A 10,695-nucleotide genomic window follows, 5' to 3' on the forward strand; every position below is an offset into this window, starting at 1 on the left:
AGCGTGAAGCAGAAGCAGCAACGCGGAACGGAGGAGCTGGAAGATGAAGCAACAGCTCGTCGAACTCAAGCTCGATGAAGAAGATGAAAGCAGTAGCGTGATGGGTCCGTTTGGCTCGAACCGGACGACGAACTGTTCGTCGTCGATGGAGCAGTGGAAACACAGCAGCAATGGCGAAGGAGCAGTGGAAATGCAGCAGCATGAGGTGAAGAAGAAGAAGTAGCGACGTTTGGTTGGAGCTCGACGAAGGCAACAACAAACGCAGCGATGGCTGGGGCTTGCGAGATGAGGTCGATGCTGGACGGGAGTGGTCGTCGACGAAGAAGGGGTCAACCATGGACGTGAAGGGGTTAGCGATGAAGGGAGTGGTTGTCGACGAAGAAGAAGGCTGGTACGGGCAGCCATGGTTGGGAGCTTAGAGTTTGAAGGTTTGGAGAAGAAGAAGATGGAGGGGGGTGGGCAGTTTTTAGGTTTTTTAGGGTTTTTGTTTCTTTTGTTTCTTTTGTGTTTTGAAAAAAATGAAGAGGGGTGTTGGGTATTTGGGTTAATGGGGCGGACCGGGTCGACCCGGTTTGAAGTGGACCGGGTCATGGGGAAGGTTGGACAATTGTTTGGGCCTGGGGTTGAAATTTGAAGAAGTGGCCCAATCTGATTTTTCTTTGTATTTTTTTTCTCTTTTCTTCTTTTATTTTCTAAAACTAAATTATAAAAATACTTAAATTATTATTAAGAACTAAATTAAGTTATAAAAGCGCAAACTAACTCCCAATAACAATTAACGCACAATTAAGTAATAATTAAGCATAAAATTGTTCATTTGGACATTAAATGCTAAAAATGCAAAAGATGCCTATTTTTGTAATTTTTAATTTTTGTAAAACTAATTTAATTACTAACAATTATAGAATTAAATCCTACATGCAAATGCGACATATTTTTGTATTTTTTATTAATTTAACAAATAAACAAACACAAACAAATACAAATAATTATCCAAAAATATCACAAAATCTCACAAAATTGCACACCAAAGAAAATCATTTTATTTGAATTTTTTGGGAGTGATTCTCATATAGGGCAAAAATCACGTGCTTACAGCTGCCCCTCTTTGCCCGAAGACACGAAGGGTTTTCGCGCAAAGATAAAGCGAGCGATTTTTGCCTGTCCGAGTACTCCGTGTGAAGCATTTTTTTAAAAAGATTTAACCGAACCTTTGCTTCAAAGGTTTCCTACATATCCCGGGCAAAAAGGGGAATCAGGTTAATGTAGTTTGGGAAGTTTTGGTAGCTGGGACTACCGTGGGACTGCAATGTTACTGCTGTTGCATGCTGTTATCACTGCTTACCGATCTCCTTGTTACACTGTGTTTAAAAGAAAACAAGAAACTAGGCTAGACTGTAACTTGTTCTTGTTGCCTTGCTTTCTTATCTGCTTGCGTTTCTTCCGGTGCTTTTCTTCCATGGATTTGGGAATGACACTGGCCCTTTGCTTTTCTGAATACCAGTTTTCATCATTTTGTTGGTCCGCTGGGGACATGGCTTTCTTCATTAAGCTTCTCGGCGGTTCCTCTGGGGATACGGCTTTCTTCATCAGATTTGTTATGCTGGGCGTGATTTAATGTTCACATGCCACTTCTTTCAAAACGCGTCCTTTCTTCTTTTTGACTCAGGCGCTTGAATTTGTGCTGGGACCTCTTGTTGCAATCGTCTGTTTCCCGGTGCTGGGGATTTTTATTGTTTCCTGCTGGGTATTCCTGTTGTAACCCTCTGTTTTATTGTCTTCTAACTTGATCTCGAAATGTATGCCTCTGTTCTATGGGCGGGCTCCCAACTTCAACACTTGTAATGAAAAGACTGAAATGTATGCCTCTGTTCTATGGGCGGGCTCCCAACTTCAACACTTGAAATGAAAAGACTGAAATGTATGCCTCTGTTATATGGGCGGGCTCCCAACTTCAACACTTGAAATGAAAAGACTGAATGTATGCCTCTGTTATATGGGCGGGCTCCCAACTTCAACTCTGGAAATATAAAGACTGAATGTATGCCTCTGTTATATGGGTGGGCTCCCAACTTCAACTCTGGAAATATAAAGACTGAATGTATTCCTCTCGTTATACAGGTGGGCACCTGGCATGAAATTTAAAGACTGCAATGTATTCCTCTCGTTATACAGGTGGGCGCCTGGCATGAAATGTAAAGACAGAAAAGTATTTTTTTTTCAAATTCAAACGTTTTTTTTTCAAATTATCCTAGGAGAAAATTCGTCAGACTAGGTTTTTTTTTAGTATCTTAGGAGAAAGATTCATCAGACTAAGATTTTGATCCTAGGAGAAGGTTCATCAAACTAGGTTTTTTTTTGGTATCTTAGGAGAAAGATTCATCAGACTAAGATTTTGATCCTAGGAGAGGGTTCATCAGACTAGGTCTCTATCTTAGGAGAAAAATTCATCAGACTAAGATTTTGATCCTAGGAGAGGGTTCATCAGACTAGGTCTCTATCTTAGGAGAAAAATTTATCAGACTAAGATTTTGATCCTAGGAGAAGGTTCATCAGACTAGGTCTCTATCTTAGGAGAAAAATTCATCAGACTAAGATTTTGATCCTAGGAGAAGGTTCATCAGACTAGGTCTTTATCTTAGGAGAAAAATTCATCAGACTAAGATTTTGATCCTAGGAGAAGGTTCATCAGACTAGGTCTTTTTGTTATCTTAGGAGAAAGATTCATCAGACTAAGATTTTGATCACAACTTAGGAGGAAATGCCTCTCCTATGGGAAAAACTAAACTTAGGAGGAAATGCCTCTCCTATGGGTGAAACAAACTTAGGAGGAAATGCATCTCCTATGGGTAAAAACTAAACTTAGGAGGAAATGCATCTCCTATGGGTAAAACAAACTTAGGAGGAAATGCCTCTCCTATGGGTGAAACAAACTTAGGAGGAAATGCATCTCCTATGGGTAAAAACTAAACTTAGGAGGAAATGCATCTCCTATGGGTAAAAACTAAACTTAGGAGGAAATGCCTCTCCTATGGGTGAAACTAAACTTAGGAGGAAATGCCTCTCCTATGGGTGAAAACAAACTTAGGAGGAAATGCCTCTCCTATGGGTGAAACTAAACTTAGGAGGAAATGCGTCTCCTATTGGTTCAACAATAACTTAGGAGGAAATGCATCTCCTATGGGTAAAACTCTAATGATTTAAAACTAGGAAGTGCGTCTCCTATTAATGAAATCTTCGCTTAGGAAGTGCGTCTCCTATGCGTGAACCATTTCCTTCTTCCTGAATTATTTACTTACCTGTGCTGTCCTCCCTTGAAACAACGGGGGATTATTTTGATGGGGATGACTTTTTCTTTTTTTTTCCTTACCCACTCTGGGTTGCCCTAAACTCTGTCGAGGATGCTTCTACATCTCGATGATCCGCTGGGGATAACACTGCTGAGGATAACTCTGCTGAGTAAATATGTTATCTTACTCCTTCCAAAATTACTTCCCTTTGAGTAGGATGTTTCATTCCTCTGCAAACTACTTCCCCCTTTTTTCTCTTTTTTTTTTTTATTTTATATATTCTTCCTTCGAAGACTAACTCCCTTAAGATTCGTTTTGCCTTTACCCGAAAGGAACCGCTGAGGATACCAATTTTAACCAAACTTGTGTTGGACTCCTCGAAACTGCTGAGGATAACACCGTTGGGGAATTATTTACTTACCTGTTAGGGGATAGAATGTTATCAGCGGGGGATAACGCTGTCGAGGATAACACTGCTGGGGAATTCTGATTCCTTCAGAACTAGTGCTTCCCTCTTCGGGAGGCTGTTGGGAATGATACTGGCCTTTTGCTCTTCTGAGCATAAATTTCATCCCTTTGTTCTGTCTGCTGAGGAACGACTTCCTCCATTGAAACTTATTATGTTAGGGGAAACATTGGTTCTAAGACCATTTCCCTTGAGACTGGCGTTATCTTTATTCTTCCCCGAATTGGTACCTGACTTCCAGAAAATTTTCTAAATGGAAGAAAAATTTTCTGCCCCAGTTTGATAATATCCCTTGTGGCATGTATTTCTGGCATCAATGCCATTTCCTTTACCTGTTTCAAATCAAACAAAATTTGTTAGTTTAAAACATTGTGGTTGGTTGTGATACTCCTACTGGGATGACTTTTCCTTTTCTCCTTCCTTGCTCTGCGCTCCACAACTTGTTGGGGATGATATTATTTGCTGGGGATAATCCCTTTCTGCTGGGGATATCCTTCTTCTTTTGTGGCATAGCTCGGAAACTGGCATTTCCCCGACCTTTTAGTCTAGTATGAATTTCCCAAATCATGCTCACTGCTCTCCTTGCTTTGTTCACGGGCCTTGGCCTTGAGGTTTATAACCTTTGATTTCGGCAAGGGTATCCCTCTGGACACTCGTCAATCTTTTGGTTAATTCCCTTTTGCTGGGGATATCTTTCTTGATACTGGCCTTACGCTTGTTCCTTGCTGACTATACCATTTGGATGTACTAGTCAGATCTCATTTTGTATAATTGGAAAGCTGATGGCATATTTTGAAGTCAATTCTCACTTGTTCTGACCAAACAGACTCTATTGGGGAATTTTTCTATGAAAGGAAAAAGATAAAAGGGAACAGAATAAAAAGACAAAGGAAAAAGATGACTCTTTAACAAAAGAAACTATAAATAAAAACCTATCAAACGCAGATACCGACTCTAATGGTCATGACACGCACATGTGGCCTATCCTCTACCGTCAATCATCTTTCAAGATCTTCATTTGGCAATTCTCCATCTGATTCTCAATCTTATTCGACTTGTAGTGCCCGAAGGGTTTTCACTATCAAGCCTCTCTCATTTTGGTTTTTCTCTGAGCTTTCATCGCCTTATGGTGCTTGTGAAGGTTTTTCACCGATAAGACTCTCTCATTTATATCACTTTCCAGCTGGGGATTTGGAGTGTTTCCGGTATGACTCTCTCTGCTGGAGATTAGAGTCCTTTCTGCTGTGGAACAGAATGTTATGTTCACCGGTAAGACTCTCATTTGTCTGACTTGGCATCTTTTGAAGACTGATCAGAAGGTCTTTCTTTGGACCGTAATGTGGATTTTTGGATAGGGCTAGAAAAAAGGGTATTAAAGGCTCAAAAGTGCATCGATTCTTGGTTATTAATTACAACCTTCGGAACCAGATTTATTTACAACAAACGCAACATCTGCCCCAGTTTCTTGCTTGGGGATATTTTAATTGATTGATTTTTTTTTCATTTTTCAAAACTATGACCGAGACGTGAAGTGCCTACGTATCCTCTTTGAGGAATCAGGTCAAACGTAGTTCTCAATTCCTCTTTTTCATTTGACTTTCCTTTGTTTTTTTTTTTGTTTTCATTTTTCTTTTCTTTTCTTTTTTTTTTCTCTTTTTTTCGTTTTGTTGTTTTGCTATTCTCTTTTTTTTATCTTCCATGTTCGCATCTTCTAGTCGTTGCTACTGATTCCGAACGAGGGGTATGAAAGAAAACAAATAAGGCTCAAAGGGCTAACGAAGGATAAAGTGTTTAGGTAGCAGAACAAAATGCCTTCGTCATTCCAGTCTTCAAAACATGCCAAGTGCAAACAACACAATTAAACAAAGATTTGCAGTCTCTTCTGATGGTGCTGGATTTGACAATTATATTCGCATTTGCTTTTTCATTTGTCATTTCTAAAGCACCGTTGGGCGACACTCTCATTATCATGCCAATTTGGCGAATCTTGCTTTTAACGGTTTTCTTTATATTTTACTTGCCCCAGTTCCATATGACTCGAGCTCTGAATAATCTCAACCGTCCTTATTTCCTTTAAATGGTCTGATCGCCTTTCCAGGGTTTTATGATTAACTTTTAAGGTTAGGCCCAAACTGTGTGCGCATGTCATGTCACTAGAATCGGCACTGAACAAAAATGATAAAAGGACTAAACAAAGAGATGACTGGAAATAATAAAAGACCGGATTTTGCATTGGACTACCGGTGAAATGGTTAAAAAAACAAACCGGAATAAAATCCTAGACAACCTGGACAAAATTTAAACAAACCGCTATGACAAAACGGAAAGATAAGCGGAAAGATATTGACGCAAAACAATATCCGAATTACAATCCTAATAATCCGAACAACAGAAATGACAACAAAATAAGCCACCACGAGCTTCTCTCTTGCTAACCAAGGAACGGAGCGTCCTCCCACTTTATCAAAACTGGCACCTTAGCCACTGAGCTTCGCATCAATACTGCCAAGACCATTACCAGCTTCAGTATCATCAACCTCCGTCAACAAGTTCCCAATAGGATTCAAGTGCTTCTGTTATCAGGCCTGATCCCCGCAGAGTGTGTATCATGAGGTGCAAGTAAAGGATTCCGAGTGTCATTGTCTGGCTTACCACAAACCAACCACCTTAACTTTATTTGCAAAACAAACAGGTTAGAATGGACTCAGTCGGTCCTTATTATTAACAACATCTTTTTTTTTCTTTTTCTTTTCTTTTTTTCGATTTTTTTTTCATTCATTTTTTTCATTTTTTTTTCTTTTTTTTCATTCTTTTTCATCACTTTTTTGTCGTAGTCGAATCTTATGGAGATTGCCTACGTATCATGACCCCGCATGAATCAGACCTTGCGTAGTTCGGACCAAACGAAAGGTAAAAGCAATGAAACATTTTTTTCTTTATCAATTTTCATAATAAAACAAATTGGGTTTCAAAGGTTGAAAGATGACCAACACTCAAAAATCAAAACAACCCACATATTCTAGTCAAAAGATTTATAACCACAAAACAAAAAGGCCAGCTTCCTTTCCCCGTTTGACAAATGCAATCAAACGGCTATTTTTGCAAATGTGTCCCCTTCCAAATTTCACATGAATTTTAAGGCCGGGGAGGATTATTTTATGACACTTTACAAACTTGTCCGTTCTTTTACGAAAATAGCCTTTCAACAACTGAAAGATACTCTAAGGCTATTTTGGCAAGAACGGTTTAAGACGCGGCCGAAGCTGGCTCAACTTATTTTGACTAAAAATTCAAACGGTATTCACCTGATCGCTGACTTTTTTTTTCTTTTCAAATTACAATAAAACCTGGTGTTGCAAACACGACCCTTCAGCGCCTCGGGGACGAAGATTTATAGGTCTGTGTGGGTCAACTAGACCAAAATCCTAAACATGACCCAAAAGGTGGCTGTTTATGCAAAGTCAGCCTTCCGGCGTCCCTTTCGGGAACATTCGGCTATGTCTTGATAAAACAGCGTCACCCGACTTCTTTATGACAAAATTAAAATTTGACATGTTTTTTTTTATTATTATTTATTTGTTTTTGGCTATTTTAGCAAAAGGTGGGGTTGGACCCGATGAGGGTTGCCTACGTATCTCACATCCGGTGAGAATCAAACCCGCGTAGTTCGGGTGGTCATGAATAAAGTAAATAAACTAATTTTTTTTTTTGAATTTGTGAAAGAACTGCTTTTTTTTTGTTCCACTAGGCAAACGCCTAGGGGTAGTTTTATTAATAACCATATAGAATACGAAATACAATGTCATGATAAAGAATCCTATTATCAAAATTGAGTGTTACACTCAACATTGATGTCACCTTAGTGCAATTAAACTTTGAAATACAATTCTACATCCAAGAATGTGCCGTTGAAATTCACAATGCTTTGATCCTTGTTTAACGCACTCTTAACTTTGTTTCCATATCGGGTTCCCTCCATCCTCCATTGTAGATTCTCCTCTAGGTACCTTTAGCATCCGTTCGCATGCTGTTGAAGTACCAGTGCACTTAAGTTGTGCACGACATCTGCTAGTGATGCATACGATTTATGCTTCTTCCTTGTTATCGATGATGGTAGGGAGCAGTTGAGCTCCACCTACATCCTTTTCCATGTGATCCATTTGCTCAAAAACATTTGTTGTCTGCCAATGGTTCCACTTTAACCCATGGAACCCAATGCATAGTTACCAGCGTGCACATTCAAACCCCAATGCACAGGTACGCATGCATTCACACTTCTGATTTTAATATGCTGTCGTGCTCGTTGTCCCTTATTATATTCCAGCAGCTGATTTTAATATCCTTTACGCGTGCATTCACGTCTGATGTTAATTTCGATATCTGTATGCAGCAAATCCCATTGTTGTTGCGTTTCTTCGTGCATCAGCAACTTATTTGAATCAGTAGACTATCGCGCATGGCCTCTTTTCCCGTTGCTTCATCCCAGAGTATTGCATGCTTTTATGTATCCTAGATAACTTTCCATGTGCATTCCACTTTTCCATTTTATTTTATTCCTTTGCTCACCATCATGTTTTGTATGCCAGGCCTTCTTAATTCGAAAAGTGTGTTGAAATGCGTCTTTGTTGCCTGCTTTTCTCGAAAACATATTTGCTGCACATGCTAGTTGTGTTTTCAATGCCATTTGCTTCTTGTTGTGCTCGACATGAAGAGTAATTAATTTTATATTCCCAGATCCTTTTTGTAACTGAACCATGCATGTGATATAAAACACTTTTGCACCATGCTGGTTGTATATCCAATGAACTGAAACACGCTTTCACCCCATGCTGGTTGGGTTGCCAATGCCATTATTCTTTGTTGTTGTGCTCGATTATTGTTTTTTTTTCTTTTTTCTTTTGCATCATTTATCTCGAAAGTTGCAGCATGGATTGCCATAAGCCTCGTAGTTGCACCTGCATTAGAGAAAAGAAAGTTAGAAATACCAACCCTTCTATCCTCATCCCTTAGGATTTGAATATAGTGGTCGAATAAGTTATGCCTCCTGCACTTCCTTTTTTCTTTGCTTCCTATCTCCTGTTCACCTTCACCCTTAGATTTGGACATTGCAGCTTATCTTCATTAACCAACCTCCTTCCTTGTGCATCTAGATGGCAGAATTGTTGGCATTCTATTTCTCCATAATCTAAAACATAATTAGCCAAGTGGTCTGCCAGCTTGTTGTCCTCCCTATGAATATGTGTAACTTTGTAATGGCTCCCATTCATTAGTTGCATCATTTCCTCTACCTGCTCAGAAATGATCCATGGTGGTTTCCAGATCCTATCCATAATTTTTTTTAATAACATTGAGTCAGTTTGAAGCCATACATGTGAGAATTGATGCGATCTGCAGAACCTTAGTGCTTCTACCATGGCCTTCGCTTCAGCTACTGTGTTTGTTGTCTCCTCAATCTCTTTCCCTACTGACTTAACTATGTCACCCTTTTCATTCCTTATACAAAAACCTATTGAGCTCCTGCCTGGATTTCCTCTCGATGCACCATCCGTATTAACTTTTAGCCATCCTGCACTTGGAAATTCCCACATGACTTTTGTAACCTTAAGTTTAGGAGTGAAGTTTTCCATCATAGCTAATAGATCTTGCCATTTGTGAGGTACCATGTCCATCCCAGGCTTTCTCACTTTCACCAAAGCCTGTATATTTGATGAAACTTGATAAATCACCCTGCTAGTTGTCACCGCCTCCCCATACTTCATACTATTTCTTCTTTTCCAAAGTTCCCAGACGACGCATGAGGGGAGTGCTTGCATTACTGGTTTTAATCTTAAGCACACATTTGCAGTCCAACATTTTGTGATTGCTTGGTGCAATGTAAGTCCCTCCACATCTATTCCTGCCCTTGATAGAAAATACTTCCAAGTTGTCTTTGCAGTTTCTGATCTAATAAACAAGTGCTGAAGAGATTCCTCGTCAGGCTGTACACAACACCAACATTTTGATGGCATGCAGTAACCTATCCTTTTCAGGAAATCATCTAAAGGTAGCTTTGTTTTCCACACTTTCCACATGAAAAATGCTATTTTAAAAGGCAGTCCCTTTACCCAAATCATTCTATAAGCTTTTCTTGGTTCGTCTCTTCTTCTCGAATACTCCCATGCTGACTTAACACTGAAATATCCTCTTGTTTCCAGCATCCAAAAGGGCCTATCAAGAACCCGCATTGTTGAAGGTGGTTTGATTTTCTCCATAATGTGTACTGCTAACTCTTCAGGAAGCATTTCAAAGAGCCTGTCCACATCCCACTCACCATATAAGGTAACATCATGTACATTATATATATTTTCATCAATTCCAAAGTCCTGAGAAAGAACTGCTTTAAAAGAAGAAAAGAATTTTTTTTTTTTTGGATTTTTGATTGATTTTCTTTTTTTTTGAAAGAAAGACTTCTAAGAATTCCCTTTCTTTTGATTTGAACTTTGAGAATTTCAAAAGGAAGATATTTTTTGTCTGAATTTTCATTTGTTTTCGCTTATTCTAAAGAAAAAAGAAAATATTTTTTGGAATTTTACCTTTAATAAAGAAATGCTTCTAAAAAATATTTTTTGAATTTTGAATTTTCTTTTCAATTTTGAAAGAAGACGGAAAATATTTTCGGATTTTTTTTTTAAATGAAAATATTTTTATTTTTATATATTTTTATATTATTTTTTTTTTTAAAAAAATAAAACAATTAAAAAGACTTTCTAAAGAAATCAATAATGGAAAATAAAGATATATATATATATATCTATTTTTTGCAAGACATATCTTTTTGGAATTTTACTTTGAATTTTCTTGGTAAGACAAATACTCTTTGCAACAAATAAAGATATATATATATATATTTTGAAAGTAAAGAAATATATATATATATATTGGAAGTAAAGAAAAATACTT

At 38.3% G+C, this 10,695-nt stretch overlaps 1 protein-coding gene across 1 annotated transcript; it reads right to left on the bottom strand.

Moving 5' to 3' along the window:
- Nucleotides 1-8,825: 8,825 nt before the first annotated feature.
- On the bottom strand, nt 8,826-9,869 carry LOC138886172 (uncharacterized). Its single transcript, XM_070167209.1, has one exon. The coding sequence runs from the start codon at nt 9,867-9,869 to the stop codon at nt 8,826-8,828; it is 1,044 nt and encodes a 347-aa protein (XP_070023310.1).
- Between the last annotated feature and the right edge of the window lie 826 nt (nt 9,870-10,695).

Source organism: Nicotiana sylvestris, chromosome 2, assembly GCF_000393655.2.
Source record: "Nicotiana sylvestris chromosome 2, ASM39365v2, whole genome shotgun sequence".
NCBI lineage: Eukaryota > Viridiplantae > Streptophyta > Magnoliopsida > Solanales > Solanaceae > Nicotiana > Nicotiana sylvestris.

Coding starts and splice junctions, on each gene's coding strand:
- LOC138886172 (XM_070167209.1), bottom strand. CDS start 9,869: ATGATTTGGGTAAAGGGACTGCCTTTTAAAATAGCATTTTTCATGTGG.